This window comes from Coffea eugenioides, chromosome 11, assembly GCF_003713205.1.
Source record: "Coffea eugenioides isolate CCC68of chromosome 11, Ceug_1.0, whole genome shotgun sequence".
NCBI classification, from domain to species: Eukaryota; Viridiplantae; Streptophyta; class Magnoliopsida; order Gentianales; family Rubiaceae; genus Coffea; species Coffea eugenioides.
The window spans coordinates 51,490,699-51,509,907 of NC_040045.1; the positions used below are offsets into that span (position 1 = coordinate 51,490,699).

Genomic DNA, 19,209 nt, shown 5'->3' on the forward strand with positions numbered 1-19,209 from the left:
GTCTTCCCATTAGAGGGCAACTCAAAGCTATAATAGCTTTAGAGAGTATATTAAAATAAATTAGAATAATATGTAGAGACACAAACTCAGTGTTTGAAAGAGTGCAATAATACCCGAAAACACGAAGGGAAGGTTTGATCTAGAAGCATTCCAAGCTAAGCAAGGAATACAGAAAGCTAAGCAAGCCAATGTTTGGATTGTAAGTTATTTGGGATATTTCTACTGTAGTACTTTTTGTGATGTAACGTATGTGAGATAAAAAGGTAATTGGGAAGATAAAAAGGTGTATTGAAAATTGTAATGATGATATAAGTAAATAAAATTGAAAAAATAATGCTCAATCCAAACAAACCCGCATCCTCCTCCTTTGTACTTCAACAAGTGTGACCACGATTCCACTGTGTCAATATTCTATGTGGTAACAGGCCCAAACAGTAACAAAAGCCGTATAGCCCCATGGCTCCCCTGACATACAAAATGAATACAACTACGAGAAATATTTCCAATGGCTTAGACAATTTTTAAAAAGAAATACAAAGAAGGAAACATTCCCCAGTCCACGATGATATAAAAATGATTTTCTCTATTTCTTGCAATATCATGATTCTATTAATTTGGGCACAAGTAAACTTTTGTTTGAGTGCATATCATCATATAAACTTGAATGCTTGGATGGAATTTTTCTGGCTTGTGTTTTGGTTGAAGAAAGAACTTTCAACTGCTCCTAGACAAAGTGCACACTAGTATCGTTTAGAAAACTTTGCACTATACAACGGTTTCCAATTGCCATTTCAGATTAATCTACTACACCAAATATGACTGACTAAGAGGTTCAAAAGTTACATACTCAAGTCTAGGGGAAGTAGCCCGCATGCAAGCTAAAAAATGTAACAACAATCATCTTCACTCAAGCAACCAAGAGAAGATCAAATATATTTATCACGCAGGATTTAGTGATGCTGACAAAAGCAGTGAGTTGTACAAAAACAACAATAGATTGTACACTACGCTAAAGCTTCTTCACACTGTTATAGTACACTAGCCACAAATATCTGATATCAGGTATACCAGACAACATAGAAATTTTAGCACCACACAGCAGTTTCCATTTGCCATTTCAAGTTAATTCACTGCACCAAATATGACTGACTGAGAGGTTAAAATTTTATATGCTTAAAGCCTAACAGAAGTAGCAAACATGCAAGATCAAACGTGCAACAACAATCATCTTAACCCAAGCATTCAAGAGAAGATCAAATTGATTAATCAAAAAGGATTTAATTATGCTGACAAAAGCAACACAAATAGTTATATAAAAACAAAAATAAATTGTACACTGCACTAAAGCTTCTCCGTGCTGCTATAGTTACACCAGCCACATATATTCAGATATCAGGTATACCAGACAACTCTTGCAGTTGAGATGAGCCAGAATCATTAAAAATAATTTTTTTTTAAAAAAGATTATATCTAGAACTGCAGCACAAAAGTAAACAGAGAAGAATTTACATAACTTAGAATAATTTCAAATGGCAAGGCATAATCCAAAAAATGATCAAAAGATTAGAGAGTGCTAAAAGCTAAGTGGGACAATTCAAGCTTTTCTGCAATGATCTTTCCCATCTGGCTGTACATGGTGGAAGTGTACCATTACAAATTCATTTGAGATTTTTTGGCAAGAATGAGACGTGCAGAAGGGGTTCATGTACATATTTGGGCAAAAGTCTTACAATCAAAAGAACTTAAGAGTAATAAATAGAGGATAAATAACCCAAACCGTAAATGTCATAACCGGACAAGGATAGATAACCCAAACCACATATGTCATATCCGACGTTTTTTCTTCTCTGGTGTTTCGTGCACTTGAGCTTTAGTTCCATAAGTATTTAACTGAAAGTTCTCAAATGCCTCAGAGACAACTCTTACCTACAAAGATATGTAGCAGAAGTTCGTTCAAATTACAGACACTGAAAATCTTCCAGCAAAATTAAAATGTTGGATACGTACCAGTTCTGGCTTTTTGGAGTACACTCTGACTATCATATCCTGATAAGATGTTGGTAACAAGTGGCTGATGCGATCATCAGCAATGGAAAACTTCTCCTCACTCTCATAATCCTGAATACGTTACTATCAGGAAATGCAGTGTGGAAAGCATCAAAGGAGAAATAGGTATAAAATCTGTGACCCAGCATGCTTGAAAAACAACTGAAACATTATTACCTTGAAAAAGTGGATGCTGCAAGAAGGAACACATATTCAGGAAAAATCATCAGTGCTAGAGATAGATTAATAACTCAGGCAGCATAAAAGCCTCACGTATTTCAGAATACCTTTCTAGAGGATTATGCCTCCCACGAGTCAGATCTATTCTAACATTGCTAACAGCAATGTCTTCCTCTCTTAGTATCACCCCACCATTTTTCTACGCCAAAAAAGAAAGGTACACATTCTCAGTATTCAATAAAACAAATTCTGTTCCAGCAAAGAAGCCTGGATATCATCTTTACTGTAGGATATGATATCTAGTACCTGGGAACAGATAATGTCTAGTGCAGTAACATCCTTAAAATGTTCCAATTTATCCTTGGGAACTGCATACTCATTGCAGAACTGTACACAGATTTTAATCAAAAAAAAAAAAAAGAAAGGAAGAAATGAAGCTTAAACTGCACTTTCGAAAACACAATAACTTCTAAAGAGAAACCAAACGATGGGTGAAAAAAAAAAAAGCAGATATGTAAATTATAGCTCATTATATAATTCTTTAGCCGTAATCTAGAGCTTCATTACCTGGTACAAGTTTCTTCTTCGAATACGAATGATCAGATCCCTAGATTCCTTTAATTCTTGGTCTGGAGCTGTTTCAATAGTTTTGATTATCGTGTCATCTAACTGCAAACATAAGCATGACAGAGATGCTAAGTCAATTAAGAAGCCTCTACAGGAATAATGACACACATTGGAAAATCATTCTAAACGGGTCTATATACCTTCCAATACTCAGAAGGATCCTGTATATGAGAAGTTATATTTAGGTAATTATTTGCCTGGAGTAGGGCATCCACAACCATTAGCTCAATTGCCTGCAAGTAATCCAAATATTTCAAATGCCCAAAAAAAAAAAATAATAATAATAATTTTAAAAAATAAAAATCACATGTCAGACTCTACACCAATCATTTGAGTTCTTTTCAGGTGAACAAATAGGCTGTAGGCACGTAAGAAGACATCTACCAGCACACCTTCACTTTTGCATGAGAATAAACTGTTCGATGCAAATCAGCTCGAGTGGCAAATAATTTGTGGATGGTCAGATCTGCAGATTTTCCATATGGAATTGTCAGTTTATCATAAGGACAGATTTTAACGACAAATCCGAAATGTTTCAAAAGGATATTTACAATCCTTGGCCAGATAGCATATCTCATCACCCAAAACTCTCATTGTTTCCATTAACCTACAAAAGGGAAAAAAAATGGAAGACAAGTTTCAACATTATTGCCTGGTCTGCTTTGGATCAATTCTTTGCAATCATGCTGCTATGTATCTTTTTGGAAGTCAAAACAGAATCAACTATACCTCTGATACAGAAAGCTGCATCCTAGACCACATGCTCGGGAATCACGGACTATGTAATCAAACCTGCCAGCGAACATAGAAGTCTCATAAATACATCAGACACTTGAGAAATTAACAATCTGTAGTATAAGAAATAGCACAAAGAAGATAAGAATTAGCAAAGCACGACTTTCATGAAGATAACGCCAATTCCAAGGAAATAGACTAACTTGTCAACATCAATTCCATTTCGACCATTTGCCACTATGTCATACAAAAACTGCTTTTCCTTTGCACTCTACAGATTGAAAGAAAATAAACATAATTAACTAGAACAAGTTAGATAACTATCAATCTAAGCAATAAAAGGTTATTGCAGGCACCATCAAGAAAATGTGAACTAAACTAAAGAGATTCAACCTTCGGCAAAGCAAATTTGGAACTTGCAAGTATCATCTCCTGTGAATTAATGACAAAATAAACAAATAAATAAGTGCAGCTTCTATATAATAAGAAAATAAATGTCAAGAAACATGCCAATAAGTCAATTGAAGCATCTTTTACATTATGCATGAAAATTAGATTGCTTCAGCAATCATGATCAGGAGAATTTGGAGAAAGAATCTCATGCCAGTCAAAACTCAAAAACTTGATGATCGTCCATCAGAAATGTTGTTTAGTGTATACTAAGGGATACAAAGGTAAATGCTTTTCTTTTGATTCAATAAGTACAGTAGCTGATCAAAAACCACAATATACGAGATATTACTAGCAGTAAAAATTGGCAAAAGCACTGTAAGGCAAAAATTCGTAAAGATCTAGGTTAGATGAATGTCCTAGCAGCTGGTTGGTGACATAAAAGGTAAAAAATTCGCTCAAGTATCTTTCCCTTGACATCTAGTATTTTCAAATTACTATAACCAAGTTTTCGCATAAAATGCTTGTCAACTACAATTTGCAGATGAACATTTATATGAAGTTTCATAAATAAGCTGCCTTAAAAATTTCCTTTAAGCCTTTTACCAAATACAACCTGGGGCCCAAGAACACAAATCATCCCAGCCAAGGAAGAAGGAAATTTGTGAGTAGTAGAAATCCAGAATAATTGATAGGGTGCATTTTAGTGAGATATTTTGCTAATATTGCATAATTGTTTTGACTAAATATTGCACTATTTGGGGGACTACTCAGGTTTTGTGTTAATTACAGGAAGTGATGAAGAAAAAGTGCTGAAAATCAACATTCCAGAAGACTTCCTGACAGTTAGGCGTGCCCACGCCTAACTCCAACCTTCAAGTTTGGAATTCTCAGGATTATTTGCACATGGGAAGCTTCCTAAAATGAGTGAAGTAGCGGACTTCAATTTTAGAAATCAGTGGAGTCACTCCAAAGGAAAGTAGAAGCTGAAGAAAGTGACTTGTAATAGGATTTGTTATTTAGGAAGTGATTGGTATTTGGATACCAATTAATTAGGAGGAAAACTAGGACTATGGTGCATTTCTTTCTCTGGTGGGCCTGGCCGCGAAAGGAATCAATTCATTTACCTTTTTGGGTGGCTAGAAACGCAGAGAAGAATTGTACTTCTTTTGGATCTTTGATTTTGCTTGCTTCTTGGCACAACTAGGAGGAAACAAACGAAAAAGCCACAATTGTTGACTTGTTCTAATTCTTTTCCCTTGTTTTGACCGAATTGGAGAGACATCAGACTCTCTTTATGCTTTTGCTAGAGACAACCGAAGGAAACGATATTCCTTGTTCTTTTCTTTCTCTGTTGACCGATTTTGGGAGACAAGAATTAACGGCTTTTCTCAATTGTTATGCATGGCTTGTTCATGAGAGAAAAGCCGTCAAAATAATTGAGAAAAACCGTCAATTCTTGTCTCCCCAAAATCGGTCAACAGAGAAAGAAAAGAACAAGGAATATCGTTTCCTTCGGTTGTCTGTAGCAAAAGTATAAAGAGAGTCTGATGTCTCTCCAATTCGGTCAAAACAAGGGAAAAGAATTAGAACAAGTCAACAATTGTGACTTTTTCGTTTGTTTCCTCCTAGTTGTGCCAAAAAGCAAGCAAAGTCAAAGATCCAAAAGAAGTACAATTCTTCTCTATGTTTCTAGCCACCCAAAAAGGTAAATGAATTGATTCCTTTCGCGGCCAGGCCCACCAGAGAAAGAAATGCACCCTAGTCCTAGTTTTCCTCCTAATTAATTGGTATCCAAATACCAATCACTTCCTAAATAACAAATCCTATTACAAGTCACTTTCTTCAGCTTCTACTTTCCTTTGGAGTGATCCCACTGATTTCCAAATTTGTAGCCCGCTACTTCACTCATTTTAGGAAGCTTCCCTTGAACAAATAATCCCGATAATTCCGGACTTGAAGGTTGGAGTTAGGCATGGACACGCCTAACTGTCAGGAAGTCTTCTGGAATGTTGATTTTCAGCACCTTTTTGTCACCACTTCCTGTAATTAACACCAAACACAAAACCTGAGTAGAGTCCCCCAAATAGTGAAATATTTAGTCAAAACAATTATGCAATATTAGCAAAATATTTCACTAAAATGCACCCTATCAATAATCAACCTACCTTGACTCTTTTAATCTTCTCAGGGTCGACTTCAATATGATGTGCATCAACAATATAATCAATCAGATCCCCTGACATTTGTTCATGAGACCTATAATGAAATAATATAACAGAATATTATGTTCAACAAAGCCTGAAAGTGGTCCTAAACATTTTTATCATGTAAGGCTGATTTTAAGAACAATCAGAAACTAGAAAGTTACCGCGAATAGAACATCACAATGTCTTTACTCTCTTGTTAAACTGTCAGTTACTATTTCCGGTCCAGACTAGGAAAGCAACAGCCCGCTAACTAAGAGACTATAGCATCCGAAAGTGAAAACTAAAACTAGACAAATATAAAAATGGTGCGTCCAATGAATATGATTACCATTCAGATCCGTTGAGAACTTTGGGAAGAAACTCGCGTTCAAATAAGTGACTAAAAGGCCCATGGCCAATATCATGTAATAGCCCTACCAATTGAAATGAAGTATCAATAAAGTAGCAATAGACAATCAAAATAAGGCAAAATGAGTACGTATTCAACACATACTATTTAAATGAATATGTTCGTTACCAGACAAGGACGATAATAATCTAGAAACCATACTTACCAGCAAGTTTCACTGTTTGTAAATCAAAGTTATCAATATCAAGCTCCGAGCCCTACAAAAGGACCATTAACTATGTTAAAAATACTTGATTGCAGGATTAAAGCTTGGTTAAAACAATTACTGGACTATTAGAGATATCATACTTGGTGGCTTTGGAGTCGATGAACAGCCTCACCAGCAAGCTGATAGACTCCGAGTGAATGTTCAAATCTAGAGTGCACTGCTCCTGGATAAACCATGTGTGCCATACCTAAAACATGCGACAAACTTTGACTAAGTAATTTTTAGAGGCATGATTTTAGAACAACCAACCAACGGCTGGTGATGGTTACATGTAGGAGAGCTTACCTAGCTGTTTAAGATCGCGAAGCCTGCAAGTAGACAAGAAAATATCGAGTCAGAATATACCATTCTCATAACAGTCACTTGGATAGCTATGATGAGAAGAAAATGAAACATCAGCACACTGACTTGGAAAAGGGGGAAAAACAAGGAACACAGAATCATATCAATACAGGAAACACACGATTGACATATATTTACAAACTTGCCTTTGAAACTGTTCAGTATCGATAAACTTCAAAACAATCTGCAACAAATCGGAAGGAGTCAAAATTACTCAATGATTTGCAACACATTTACAACACTACTGCGAGATAAAAGTTTTCCAAGCCGCACAAAAGAAAGTACCTATATTTCAAAGACAGTAGTGTACTACTGGCAGAAAGCCTTAAAAAGATAAGGTGATGTTGGCTAAGTAGCACAAATTCCACAAATTCCATTCAAATCCATCACTCACTCTAGTTACACTAAGAATCAATTGATTTTAGCACTACAACTGCAGCGGTTAAATTTACCGAGCAATCCACAATTTGTTGTAAATACCAATAAAATCCGGACAAATTTTCACGGAACGAAGTAATTTACCCAAAAATAAAAAAAATTAAAAAAAAAAACAAATGGGGTGGTGGGAAAAAAGTAGAGGAGATTACCGGATCAAGATAAATGTTGCCGTGGACATTATCGTGAACGTGCTTGGAGAATCTCATATCTTGAGAGGGAAAGAAGTTGTAACTGGGCGATGAGGTGACGCCATCGTTGCAACACGCCCCCATAGTCCTTTCTCTGCTCCTTGCCTGTCTCCGACTCTGACTCCAACAAGTAATGATTGGCAGAGGAACAACAAAGCACAAAAATTGATTGTGCCATATGAAATTGATATCGGACGATCAGCGACTCAATAATAGTACTAGTTATAATCATCACTACGCCTTCACAAAAAAAAAAAAAAAAGAGTTGCAAGTAACATGCGCAGACCTTTTTTTTTCTTCTTCTTCTTTTTTCGCGAATTGTGGTGCAAAAGAGCTGGAGGGAGAGGAAGTGAGGAGTCAGTGACAGTAGTGGAGTGGACTAACTTCTTCCCTGTATCACTTGATTTGATATTGGAGCAGCTTCTGCATTTTTCCCTAATTTGATTGGATTGCGGGGCGAAAGGCAGAGGAGTAAAGCGAAGTGAAGTGACGTAAAGCAGTGCCGCCAAATGTGTCGTTTGTATTTTTTTTTTTTTCCAACCGAGGGACTAGGAGGTACACAGAGAGTTCTCTAATATCTTTTTTAAATTTTTTAAATGTTTGAATCCAAAAATTCAATTTTTTTAAAAAAATAGTTTAGGTTAAAAACTAATTACTTAGGTGATTAAGATGTGAATAATTAGTCATCTTTAATTAATTGGTAAAAATCATTAATTAGGACTAAATGTGAATGAAAACTTAAACATTTGGAACTGCATTTGTTTACATCTAAACTTTAGGGACTAAAAATGTTTGAAATCTAAATATTCGATACCAAAACTGCGATTCTCTCCTATTTTATTTGCACCAATTGTGGGGTATTTAAACCCACTTTGCCTGAATAATCCTATTTTCCAGGTTTAAACTCTTATGTTCAACCTAGTCATACTTTTCGTAATAAAGGAAAATTGATCCAAAAAGAAAAATGGAAAGTTATTACTAACAGATACGCTTGTGGAATGTTCAAGGATACGGCAATCATTTTGGGTGCGATACGCTTGTAGAATGTCCTAGGTGTAAGGATGGCAATGGTGGCGAGGGTTTTGGGGCGGGAGCGGGAGCGGGGGAAATTTTTTCCCCCCGGCGGTATATAGGGCTGTCAACGGGCCGGGTCCGGGCCGGAATTCATTATTCCGGACTCGGACCCGAATTACTATGCCGGACCCGGATCCGACCCGTTTACCCGACGGGTCTTTTATTCTATGTTCCGGATCCGGATCCGGGGATCCGGCGGGTCCCGGATCCGGATCCGGATCCGGGTCTACCCGAACAAATTTAGCAAAATTTATAATTTCTAATAAAAATAAAAAAATATATATATTTGTAAACTAATATCTAACTAATGCAAAGAAAAAACCAAATAAGAAAAGAAATCAAATTAACTTTATTAAAATACATCACTCTAATCAAATTATATTGATAAATATATTTTTTTAAATTATTAATTCATTTATATCCGGATCCGGGTCTAATACGGGTCGGAATACTATATTCCGTATCCGACCCGTTTTTTTGTTTCACAAAACGGATCCGGATCCGGATCCGGAAAACGGAATTAAATCCCTACCCATACCCGCAATAATTTCACGGATCCGGTCCGGATCCGGGTCTAGACCCGACCCGTTGACAGGCCTAGCGGTATACCCCCGTCCTACCACCTGTTTAAAAAAAAATAAAATATATATATATATATGTACATAACTATATATATATAATATTTAATTTAATTAGTTATAAATTTATAATAATGATATTATTAGTTATATGTATCATTTAATGTATATTAGTATATGTAATATAATTGATATGATCAATTATACTACTAATTATATATGTCTATTAATAAAATTTATTAATTATTTATACTAAATTTATTAATACATTTATATTAAATTCCTAATTACACTTAATACAATATCACTTTTTCTAAAAAAAATATTATAATAATTTAGTAATTGTATTTGTATCAAAAGTGAAAATTTGATTATTTTAGTTATATTTGTTATATCATATTAGATTATATTCAAATAACTTTTATTTAATTATTTTTATGAGTTTCAATTGTGAAGTTATAATGAATAATAATTTGGTGATGTGTTGATATTTTAGTATTTGATTATTTGCTAAAATTTAATTATAATAAAAAATTTTAACCCCCTACGGGGGAAGCGGGGCGGGGCGGGGCGATTTAATAGGCAACGGGACGTGGGATGGGGGAGGGGAACCCGCCCCATTGCCACCCTTACCTAGGTGTGTAGATAATAAAGGAGGTTTTGTAGGTTGTTAGGTTAAGCGATAAGGAATTTAACACACTGTTGAACTGAGATCTTGGGTTCCAATCGTATAGATAGAGAAAAGAGTTTGTCATCCCTTAAGGTTGGTTTCGAGTCCAATCTTGTGCATGGAAAAAATAATGTTGAGAGAATCAAACAGTGCTTGAGTCCTAATTAAGTAATTAGTCGAAATTCAATGCAATCACGCAATATGGGGAGGATTACATAAAAAAATAAAAAAGTAAAGGAGTGGGTTATTATCTCGAGGGTGGTGTTTCTTTTTTGTTTTTTAATATTGGGACCGAATAACCTTTAGCACTGAATGTATAAAAAGAAAATTTAAAAGATAACAAAAAAGTGCTAATACCACATAGCTTATTCTATTACATTGTATGTATTGTGTATATAGACATAAATAATTTGAATATTAAAGAATCGAATTTGCTTTAAAAAATTTACTAAATTCCGGATGATTGACAAATGAATATTGAACAAGCTGTTTTAAATACTTCCTTTCCAAACAGAACCTTCATTATTTTAAACTTTGTCACAAATTATGCTAGACTATACTCTTTATTTTACCCTGCATTGAGTGGTAGCTATTCTCTAATAGATTGCTAAAGTGAATATCTAAACTCAATCATTATATTTTAAAGGGTTAGTCTAATTGGAGCTTTTAGAGCACTCATTAACACATCTGATATTCATCTAACTTATCATATATATACGCGTATTAATAATTATTGTCCTCTATTGTATATGTATATTTTTTTTATTTAATCTTGCTTACACTTTCTTATATTTATTTATTTTTTTTTAATTAATCTTATATTTTTAAAAAAATATAACACCTGAAATATATTTTAATGAATGCCTTATAGCCCACCACTACACAAAATCGTATTTTAAATATATAAAACATGCAAATATAATGTAGAAAAAGAGGAACTTAAACTCTTACAGTTGTTTAAAATATTTTCTTCTACATTGCCGAATATCTAAATATCACGCAAGGGAGAAATGAGAGGCCAGTATTAAACGAGACTATAATCCTTTAGCAATCATGGTGGTGCTCTCCTCTCTCCAAACGAATCTACACTCTACTACTGCTGCTACTGCTGCCTGCCCAAACCATACCTGCAAGGCCGTCTCGCCGTCTCTCCTTTACTTGCGCCATCTTTACGGAATCCCCACTAGGGCTAGAGCTCCGAACTGCAATGGGGTCTTACTCGTCAAAGCTTACATGGAAGAAAGCAACACTCTCTCTGGTTTTGCCAATAAGGTCATTGGTTCACTCCCCGTGATAGGCCTTGTGGCCAGAATTCTCAGTGACGAAGGAGGCGTTGGCGGTGATATAATTGATTTTGCTGAATTTAGGAGGAGGGTCGGAAACAAGTGTTCCGTTAATGATTCAAGAGCCTTGTATGAATTTCAAGAACGACGAGGCCGAGTATGAATATCTATCAACCGTCGTTTCCCGTTATAACTGTCATAAAATGTCGTTTGCTTTATCTTGTTGCTCTGTCACATGAAAATTTTCCGGTTTCATTTGATTTAGAATCACTTTGTAGTCAGGGGACCCTTTGTATGTGCTGCTATGCTGCTGGTTGGCTGCAGTAGGCGCTGGTCTGCTTAAGTCGGAGGAAATATTGGAAGGGGTAGCTAGGCTGCGGATATCCAATGACATTGAATTTGAAGAGGAAACATTCATAGCGATGATGAATGAAGCAAGGGAGGTCAGTCGGCCTTTCACGCAATTTGTTTTTTCTTCCTACTGATGAGTCCTCCTTTTGTCAATGTTCGACATGGTCAATTTTGTACAGCTCTTTTGGAGTCTAAATCGTCGTTAACGCTAGGTTATCTACAATATGATCTTCTCATTAAATGTTGCTTACTCCATAATATTTGTTAATACTAGGTTATCTATAGTATAATTTTCTCATTAAATATTTGCTTGATGTCCAACACCCAGAAACGGGCAAAATTAAGAGCTGCGGCCCCTACAATCCCAATGGAAATTCGAGCTGAGAAAGCTCTTGAAGCTATTTACGTCTGTTGTTTTGGAGGGGATCCAATAGAAGACGACGACGAAAGACTACTGTTTATCATGCTCAATGCTGTCTTTCCCAGCGTAGGGCAGCCAGGGATTGAGAAGATTGTGAAAGACAAGATAAAGAGAGTGGCAGAAGGAAGTGAAGAAATCAAGTTTCCAACGCCTAAACCCTTGTCAAAAGAAGCTGTGCAGATGCAGATGAAGGACTTGCAATTCCTCAAACAGATAAACGAGACACAATAGTCATCTTACCTTGGTAAGATAATGTTGTACAAAAGTCATGCTGCCAATGGATTTGAAAATGACAAACCATGTACTCGGATCAATAAGATTTTGAAGCGCAAGAGATTTTCTTATGTTTTGTACCACAGATAACATCACGCTATTGATGCCCGTCCTTCTGCAATGTAAAGGCGGGAGTCAATTGGTGTTCCACTTTCATTTCATTGCAGAAAATTATGCGATTATCAGAGAAGCTAAGTCAAACTCCATTAGTGGCCCAGGCAAATATGAATGATTTCCTTTCTTGTGAGGAAAGTTGTTTCTTATCAGGAGCATCTACAAATTATGGTGAAGCCCAAAATCATGAAGGAGATCATTCAACAAAATGGCACAGAAGAGAGAACGAAACCAAGAATATAGTGGCACTACAAATGCATAAACCACTTTCTGTAACAAGTAGGCCAATGATCTAAAAAGCAGTATGTGGTTAATGAGGAAATGAATACAATGATATGCTCCTAAGACTACAAGCAAACAGGAGATGTCGATCTCCTGATGATACAAGCACCTATAATGATTATAGATCACCGCCTTGAACATGAAGACTGCTAATTGCAACCAGCCATATGACTACAGACGGAAATGAGTATGAAACCAGTTGGAAGAACAGCTAAATTTAAAAGCATTGCTGCTAATGAAATTCTCCTTATAAAGGAGCATGTACATCACGAGTCAGCACCTCCTGAAATACACAAATTTAATTTTCACTGGGGAGTTTTACAAGAATCTTATTCTTGCGCTAGAAAACAGAAAAGAAAGAGAGCAATTTTCATTAATATTGTTCCAAGTGTTTGTGAGCTGAATGATTCAAAGGCCCTGCTATAGTGGTGTTGCAAATCCTGTCATGGAAGAAGAAAACAAAGAGTATAACCAAAACCATCAAGCATAACTTGTAATGTCCTGAAATTCTCTCATTTCATGGCATTCATTATATCCACATAGCATAAGTTTGAAGTACAATAGTTTAACATTCCACTGCACTCATTTCATAATAAAGAAACAATATGACAATCAAATGCAATGTTTGAACATGATTACTAATAAATTTGCAGAAACATGCAATGATTCTTCAAAGCTGTCCAAAATCCTTATAACACACACACACGCTCTCTCTCTCTCTCTCTACACACAGACACACAATCACACAGTAGCCACAGAGACACACCATATGCACCATGGACCATAAAGTCCTTTTAACTCTGTAAGCCAGATAGACTGAAGAGGCCATTTCTAGATTTTCTCCCGTGTACTGCATAGAGTCAGATTACATTTTTCACACGTTCGACCTTGATATTCCCTTATCAAAGAGGTACAAGGAATCGAATTCCCACATTAAAGCCAACCTTCATTCTTTACACAGTCCTCAAAGAGAGTTTAACAGGGCTATTTACATGAAAATTAATCAACAAATAAACATCAGCAATGAACTGAATGGCTCATAATTGTATGAACCAGGTTCCAAAACAGAGGGCAAAGTTTTACATAGCCATGAACTATTCGAAATTCGGTGACCCTGAATAAAACACTTAGAAGAGTTCTAAAATCAGTCCTCAAAATCCTATCTTATAAAATGTGGCCACCAACCTTGAACAGAAACGCACCCATACTCTGGATCGTTAATAAATTGGAAGGAACATGAAGGGATTAACGACTAAACATCGAGCCTTGGCAAACACCCATTGCATGTGGAAACTAATAAGTCACAGGCAATAAATGATGTAATAGGACCAGGAATGAGTCACTTGGCAATCGCAATTCATCGAGTGATAGGAGCAAGAACAAATAACCATGATGACTCCATGAAGACAAGTGCTGAAAATTTTATATAAAGACACCAAAACAAAAGAAGCTGCAGAAATGCATCGCCCGAAGTAAAAGAGCGAAGTAAGTACCTTCAGAGAGACGACCCCACTGGCCCACTTCTGAAGACAGCATAGATTTTAACAATGCAGAAGCAGTGACGGAGTGCAGAGGCATCAATGACTCACCGCAAGCCAGTTCCATTCGTACCCTGCACCCATCAATGACAACCTATCCTTATTTATCCCCAAAAAAAAAAAGAAATATAAAATAGAACATTAAAATGGAAGGTATATTGCTTTAGAAATGGGATTGCAAATAAGAATCAGAAACATAAACGCATTCAAAAATCTACCAAAAAGCATGTTTACAAAGTCAAAGGGGTACCTGGACTTAGAGAAGAGGTTGTGGCGACGGGAAAGGCGCGAGGCAGGGGAAGGTAGTCCCCCAATCTTAGTTGTACCAGAGGCAACGGAAGGTAGAGATATTCGAGGGCCAGAACTCAGGAATGCCTTGGCGGAAGATGAAGATTGCTGAAGTAATCTTCTTGCGCAATTGGACGACATTTCCGTTTTGATTTCTGCGATTACTAATCTTTTCTGTAGTACTGCTATTTGTTAAACTTAACCCCTCCGCTCGCCAAAAAACCCTAGCTCATTTCCTCCGCGGTGGATGAAAGACACCACCAGCGCTACTGGGATTTTTGGGCCATCTTTTTGGGCCTTGGCCCAAAAAATAGTCCTTAAAATTTTATTATGAGCCAATTTAGTCATCAACTATCTTAATTAAGTTTATATTGGCATGGCCAAATCCTATATGGTTTTGATCCATCCAATTTCCTCAACTTTTTAAGTTGAGCGATTAGGGGCCAAACATAAGAAAATTCAATCCCATTGCCCTCATTGAAAAAATATGAAATAGATATTATCAGAAAATTGAACAACAAAATTGAATCATGTGAGGACTAAAAAAAATAGAGCTTCTCGTGGAGAATAAATGAAGCTAAATGCCAAAAAAAAAAAAAAATCACACAGATCCAACTCACTCCATTAAATGGAAAAAAGAGAAATAAACACAACAAGAGTATGCAAAAAGCTAGAAAAAATATGTTGGCATTATTATTACCCTTTTAATTAAACAGAAGCTCAATTTTTCTGCTTTTCAAATGATTCCATGTTGTTTTCTCCACAAATATTCTGTTTTTATATCATTGTAATAAAGGTTATGGCTAGATTTCCTATTTTGCCCTCAGTTCTCGATCCCAAAAGTAGATAAATTGGGTGGATCAGCAATATAAGGACTGAACTAACCATATAAATTCTTAAGGACTATTTCGGTTTCGTCAAAAAAGTTGAAAGACTAAACTATTTCATAATAAAGTTCAATGACCTTTTTAATTTTAGCCAAATAGTTTAGGGACTAAATTGATGTTTTGCTTCGTACGTTTTGGCACAGTTAATACATGATTTTTGGGGTTGAAAATGAGAGTTTTAAAACCTTAATTCAAAAGAGTAACTGCCATGAACATGAGGGGAAAAAAAAAAAAAGATTCACCTCAGCATTCCAAATCTTAGGCCTAGTAAATTCGGCGTTACAGAAAATGCTCACATAATTGAATTCCCATTGGACAAATTCAAAGCAGAAAACAATAAAATAGGCTACCGTTTTCTGCAGAATTATACATAGATTTCAACGAGTCCTTTCTGGTACAGCGAGCATGCTCCGGAACTCCGATATAAAGTTTTGGTGACCGACCTAGAAATATTTATGACCGACTACGTCCAAGAACATCGGCAGGGTACACTACATTGATCTCGTCTACAAAGGATACCCTCCTAATCAATTGAAGGAGGAGAACTATCACTGCCTTTACCGTTGTGCATCAAAATTGCTAACTACATGGTAGCCTGCACTCAGCCAAATGCATCCCTGGCGCAAATTCAGGTATACAAGAACAGATATATTGAGGAGTATAAAAAGGCACACAACAAACTTACAAAATTTAAAATTCATGTATTGCACAAGATTCAGGCCCATGCTATCTGAAAAAACCAAAAAAAAAAAACTTCTTTATCCCAATTCATTATAACGATCAATCACCAAAGGTGCAAGGACACCATTTCATACGACCAGCTGCCCTGATAGCACTCGTGCTATGATCACATTTTCCCCCCTATGCAATTAACCTCACGAGAATCTTCTTCCTAACCAGAAATTCCATTCGCATCACGCAAAACAAGAGCATTTGGAGAAGAACAACGTATTATCAATTGCCAACCTCCTAAAACCACAATGTCTGTATCATGCCAGGTTCACTGATTTGATTCCAGCAAGCAAAGGGGATCATATTCGAATCATCATTCCTCTACCACATTGACAAGTTCATATTCAACCAAGGAGAGGTTATTATCTTCTTTGACTACGAAACTGGCTGGTTCAGCTACTTCTACTCGACCCCACTTGTCCACAGCAAGCCTCATCGACCCTTTGAACATGTCAATTTTTGCATTGCGCAAAATTATTGTAGCTCCAACCTTCATCATATCCACTGCAAATAAGAAATATAACCCAAAAAAAAAATATCAACCTCAGACTAAATATCCAATTACACAGAAACTATAATTGAGCATCAATTAAATGAGATACTGACACGGACAAATTAAAAAAAAAAAAAAAAACAGCTGCAGCTTGCTCTCATGCTTCCCCAGACAACAGAACAAAAACAGAAGAAAGAAAGATAAGCCAACAGCTTTCAAAATCCCAATGAAGTAACAGAGGCTGATACATGAAGTAGGGACCGCTCAGAAGTCACTCTTAACTCTCTCAATTCATAAACAAACCCAAAATCCAACCCCCTGCCGGGCCCCCGGCGGAGACAGGCAGCAGTTGCGCCATTGCTCTAAAGGGCTTTCTAAACATCCTTTACATATTAATAGTGGCATTAGCATAAATTTAAATAACAGTCATCAGTTCTTATCAAAAGATAAATACATTAACAAATCTAACATATGACCACTTGCGTATAGTAAAGGAACAGCAGGTGTTACTTCATTTGTCCTACACTCTCCAGAAACACACAAACTACCCAATTACTCACAAGATTTAAAAACTTTTGCAAATCTATAACGATCACAATAATCAACAAGAAGAAAATTGCCAATAAACAAAATAGCACCTTGCTCATTCCTGGCAGTAAAGACAATTGTCCCAGTTTCATCTCCAACCAAACATTCAGCAATTCGCATTTGGCGCACTTGGGGTCCATCTGGACGGCCCTTTTGTAATACCATCTTAGAACTAACCACTTTGGCAACGAGATTATGACCGTTTGTACCAGGCCGTAGCTGATCTACCTTGGTAAAAACTGGTTTCCTCATAGTTTTATTCTCCGCCATTGTGGAATAAAATCTAAAGGACATGCAAAAAGGAATATACTCGTCAGTTTTTCATTGCAAGATGAACAACAAGATAAGCTCTTAAAGGTAGCCTAAAACCAAAGAGTTTTTTTGGTCCAATTGAGCACAAACCAAAACCATAAACAATTGAAAGGAGGTGCACAGAATTAAAACAAAAACAGAGAGAACTAATGAAATTGATAATCGTTCATGTGACAAAAACAAGAAATTTACAGACAGTTATTAGCTAGAGCAAAATAACAATAATGGAACTGAGTTAGAAAGTAGAAACTCCACTACATGCGATGTCCTGCACCTCATTCGAGTACGTTCCAAAACACATGTCAAAACAGTACCATAATTCTTCCCAGACACTCCTATATTAAGATCACTAATATAACTATATCCCACATGGTAGGTAGCTGCAAAATATTTTTAACCAAATGAAAGAAACATTCAAATCCCAAATGCAATCAAAGAGTCTTAGTTCTCAAACACTGTGCTTGAAGCAAATTCAACATGTTTTTGAACAGTGAGTATGACCACCTAAACAGTATTTAAATAGTCGCTAACTGCAAAACGTTTCTTCTAAGTTCCATCAGTCAATACATGAAATTCCATCAACTTTGATGCATTAAAAAATAAATGATACATCAGTTCCCAAAACCAGAAAATTTTCAAAATAAGCAAATGATTACATACAAGCGAAAAATATGAACGAAGACCCTAATCTTCAGATCGGGACTTCGAGATGTTTTAGCAGTTTGGCACAAGAAATAAAGAATAATTAGTCCATCAAAAATCACCTTGAGAAAGCTGGAAAGAGAGGGAGATATAGACAGAGAGAGAAGGATGCCGGAGATTAGAGGGAGGAGGCGATCTGGCTTCTGATTTTTGTTTCTACTTTCTACTGTTTAATTGCACAAACGTCTGGAGCGACCTTGCAAGTCGCTCTTTGAAGGAAAGGTCGTTGGATCTCCGACCGTTGATCTACCGCATCCTCTCAGGCAATCGTGACCGTCCACGTTTTGACCCACTGGATGGCCTGTGGCCTACCCGATTTCTGCATTCTATATTTGGAGTTTGGATCCCATCCTAGCAGATCATCAAACCAAAAATTTTATTATTTAAAAGAAAAAATAGAAGGGAAGTTCCTCACTTTTTTTTCTTTCCACGAAAAAATCAGAATTAAATTATTAACCCTAAATCCCAGGTAAACCTCAAAAGCCGGCAACTCTTGAGGCCACCTCACTTGGCATGTATCAAAATCAAAGCTGAGGGTGTCGGATTGGGTGGTACTGTGTAAAGAATTATGAGTAGAAAATTTTGGATTTAAAACTTTTCATCTACCAAAAAAAAGGTCAAAGCTAAGGTTTCAATTGGAAATACACAAATTTGATGAAATACGCCTTAAGTGCCAAAAAAAAAACAAAAACAAAAAGGAAACTTGAATTATCAAATGTGGTTATTTTTTAGTTCCTTTTTTTCAGTAGGGGAAGAATAGAATTTAAAAGACTTCACATTAGGACATTTAAACCTGAGATCTTTAATTTCTGTAGTCTCAACATTAATCATTAGGTCAAGGCCTCAGCCC

The 19,209-nt window shown here is 36.3% G+C and overlaps 4 protein-coding genes across 6 annotated transcripts; 1 reads left to right on the top strand and 3 right to left on the bottom strand.

The window, feature by feature from the left end:
• Positions 1–1,504: 1,504 nt before the first annotated feature.
• LOC113754369 (deoxynucleoside triphosphate triphosphohydrolase SAMHD1 homolog) lies at positions 1,505–8,277 on the bottom strand. Its single transcript, XM_027298762.1, has 20 exons — positions 8,061–8,277; positions 7,735–7,892; positions 7,294–7,331; positions 7,091–7,113; positions 6,886–6,992; positions 6,743–6,794; positions 6,517–6,601; positions 6,147–6,237; positions 3,982–4,020; positions 3,792–3,859; positions 3,583–3,645; positions 3,405–3,460; positions 3,246–3,319; positions 2,994–3,086; positions 2,794–2,895; positions 2,533–2,613; positions 2,334–2,425; positions 2,224–2,239; positions 2,008–2,118; positions 1,505–1,926 (listed from the first exon to the last, which is right to left on the bottom strand). Exons 2-20 carry the CDS (start codon positions 7,855–7,857, stop codon positions 1,825–1,827), a joined length of 1,416 nt encoding a protein of 471 aa, XP_027154563.1. The 5' UTR covers positions 7,858–7,892; positions 8,061–8,277; the 3' UTR covers positions 1,505–1,824.
• Positions 8,278–11,081: 2,804 nt separating this feature from the next.
• Positions 11,082–12,570, top strand: LOC113752947 (photosystem I assembly factor PSA3, chloroplastic). The gene is made up of 3 exons (XM_027297005.1): positions 11,082–11,535; positions 11,657–11,821; positions 12,058–12,570. Exons 1-3 carry the CDS (start codon positions 11,149–11,151, stop codon positions 12,379–12,381), a joined length of 876 nt encoding a protein of 291 aa, XP_027152806.1. The 5' UTR covers positions 11,082–11,148; the 3' UTR covers positions 12,382–12,570.
• Positions 12,370–14,887, bottom strand: LOC113752948. Of its 3 annotated transcripts, none has more exons than XM_027297006.1 (3): positions 14,608–14,887; positions 14,313–14,431; positions 12,370–12,538 (listed from the first exon to the last, which is right to left on the bottom strand). In XM_027297006.1, exons 1-3 carry the CDS (start codon positions 14,784–14,786, stop codon positions 12,516–12,518), a joined length of 321 nt encoding a protein of 106 aa, XP_027152807.1. In that variant the 5' UTR covers positions 14,787–14,887; the 3' UTR covers positions 12,370–12,515. The 3 variants fall into 3 exon arrangements, with proteins under 3 accessions (XP_027152807.1, XP_027152809.1, XP_027152808.1); XM_027297008.1 differs by lacking the exon at positions 12,370–12,538 and adding an exon at positions 12,761–13,102; XM_027297007.1 differs by lacking the exon at positions 12,370–12,538 and adding an exon at positions 12,761–13,259 and having other exon boundaries at positions 14,608–14,884.
• A 1,221-nt stretch (positions 14,888–16,108) lies between these two features.
• On the bottom strand, positions 16,109–18,528 carry LOC113751785 (uncharacterized protein At4g28440-like). Its single transcript, XM_027295921.1, has 3 exons — positions 18,422–18,528; positions 17,396–17,628; positions 16,109–16,768 (listed from the first exon to the last, which is right to left on the bottom strand). The coding sequence occupies exons 2-3, from the start codon at positions 17,613–17,615 to the stop codon at positions 16,578–16,580; spliced, it is 411 nt and encodes a 136-aa protein (XP_027151722.1). The 5' UTR covers positions 17,616–17,628; positions 18,422–18,528; the 3' UTR covers positions 16,109–16,577.
• Between the last annotated feature and the right edge of the window lie 681 nt (positions 18,529–19,209).

Coding starts and splice junctions, on each gene's coding strand:
- LOC113752948 (XM_027297006.1), bottom strand. CDS start 14,786: ATGTCGTCCAATTGCGCAAGAAGATTACTTCAGCAATCTTCATCTTCC. Junction 14,432..14,607: donor AACCTCTTCTCTAAGTCCAG/GTACCCCTTTGA, acceptor TGATGGGTGCAG/GGTACGAATGGAACTGGCTT. Junction 12,539..14,312: donor GTGGGGTCGTCTCTCTGAAG/GTACTTACTTCG, acceptor TTTACATTGCAG/AAGGACGGGCATCAATAGCG.
- LOC113754369 (XM_027298762.1), bottom strand. CDS start 7,857: ATGGGGGCGTGTTGCAACGATGGCGTCACCTCATCGCCCAGTTACAAC. Junction 7,332..7,734: donor GCAACATTTATCTTGATCCG/GTAATCTCCTCT, acceptor GATTTGTTGCAG/ATTGTTTTGAAGTTTATCGA. Junction 6,602..6,742: donor ACAAACAGTGAAACTTGCTG/GTAAGTATGGTT, acceptor TTCAATTGGTAG/GGCTATTACATGATATTGGC.
- LOC113752947 (XM_027297005.1), top strand. CDS start 11,149: ATGGTGGTGCTCTCCTCTCTCCAAACGAATCTACACTCTACTACTGCT. Junction 11,536..11,656: donor TTCAAGAACGACGAGGCCGA/GTATGAATATCT, acceptor ATCACTTTGTAG/TCAGGGGACCCTTTGTATGT. Junction 11,822..12,057: donor TGATGAATGAAGCAAGGGAG/GTCAGTCGGCCT, acceptor TCCAACACCCAG/AAACGGGCAAAATTAAGAGC.
- LOC113751785 (XM_027295921.1), bottom strand. CDS start 17,615: ATGGCGGAGAATAAAACTATGAGGAAACCAGTTTTTACCAAGGTAGAT. Junction 16,769..17,395: donor TACTGCCAGGAATGAGCAAG/GTGCTATTTTGT, acceptor TCTTATTTGCAG/TGGATATGATGAAGGTTGGA.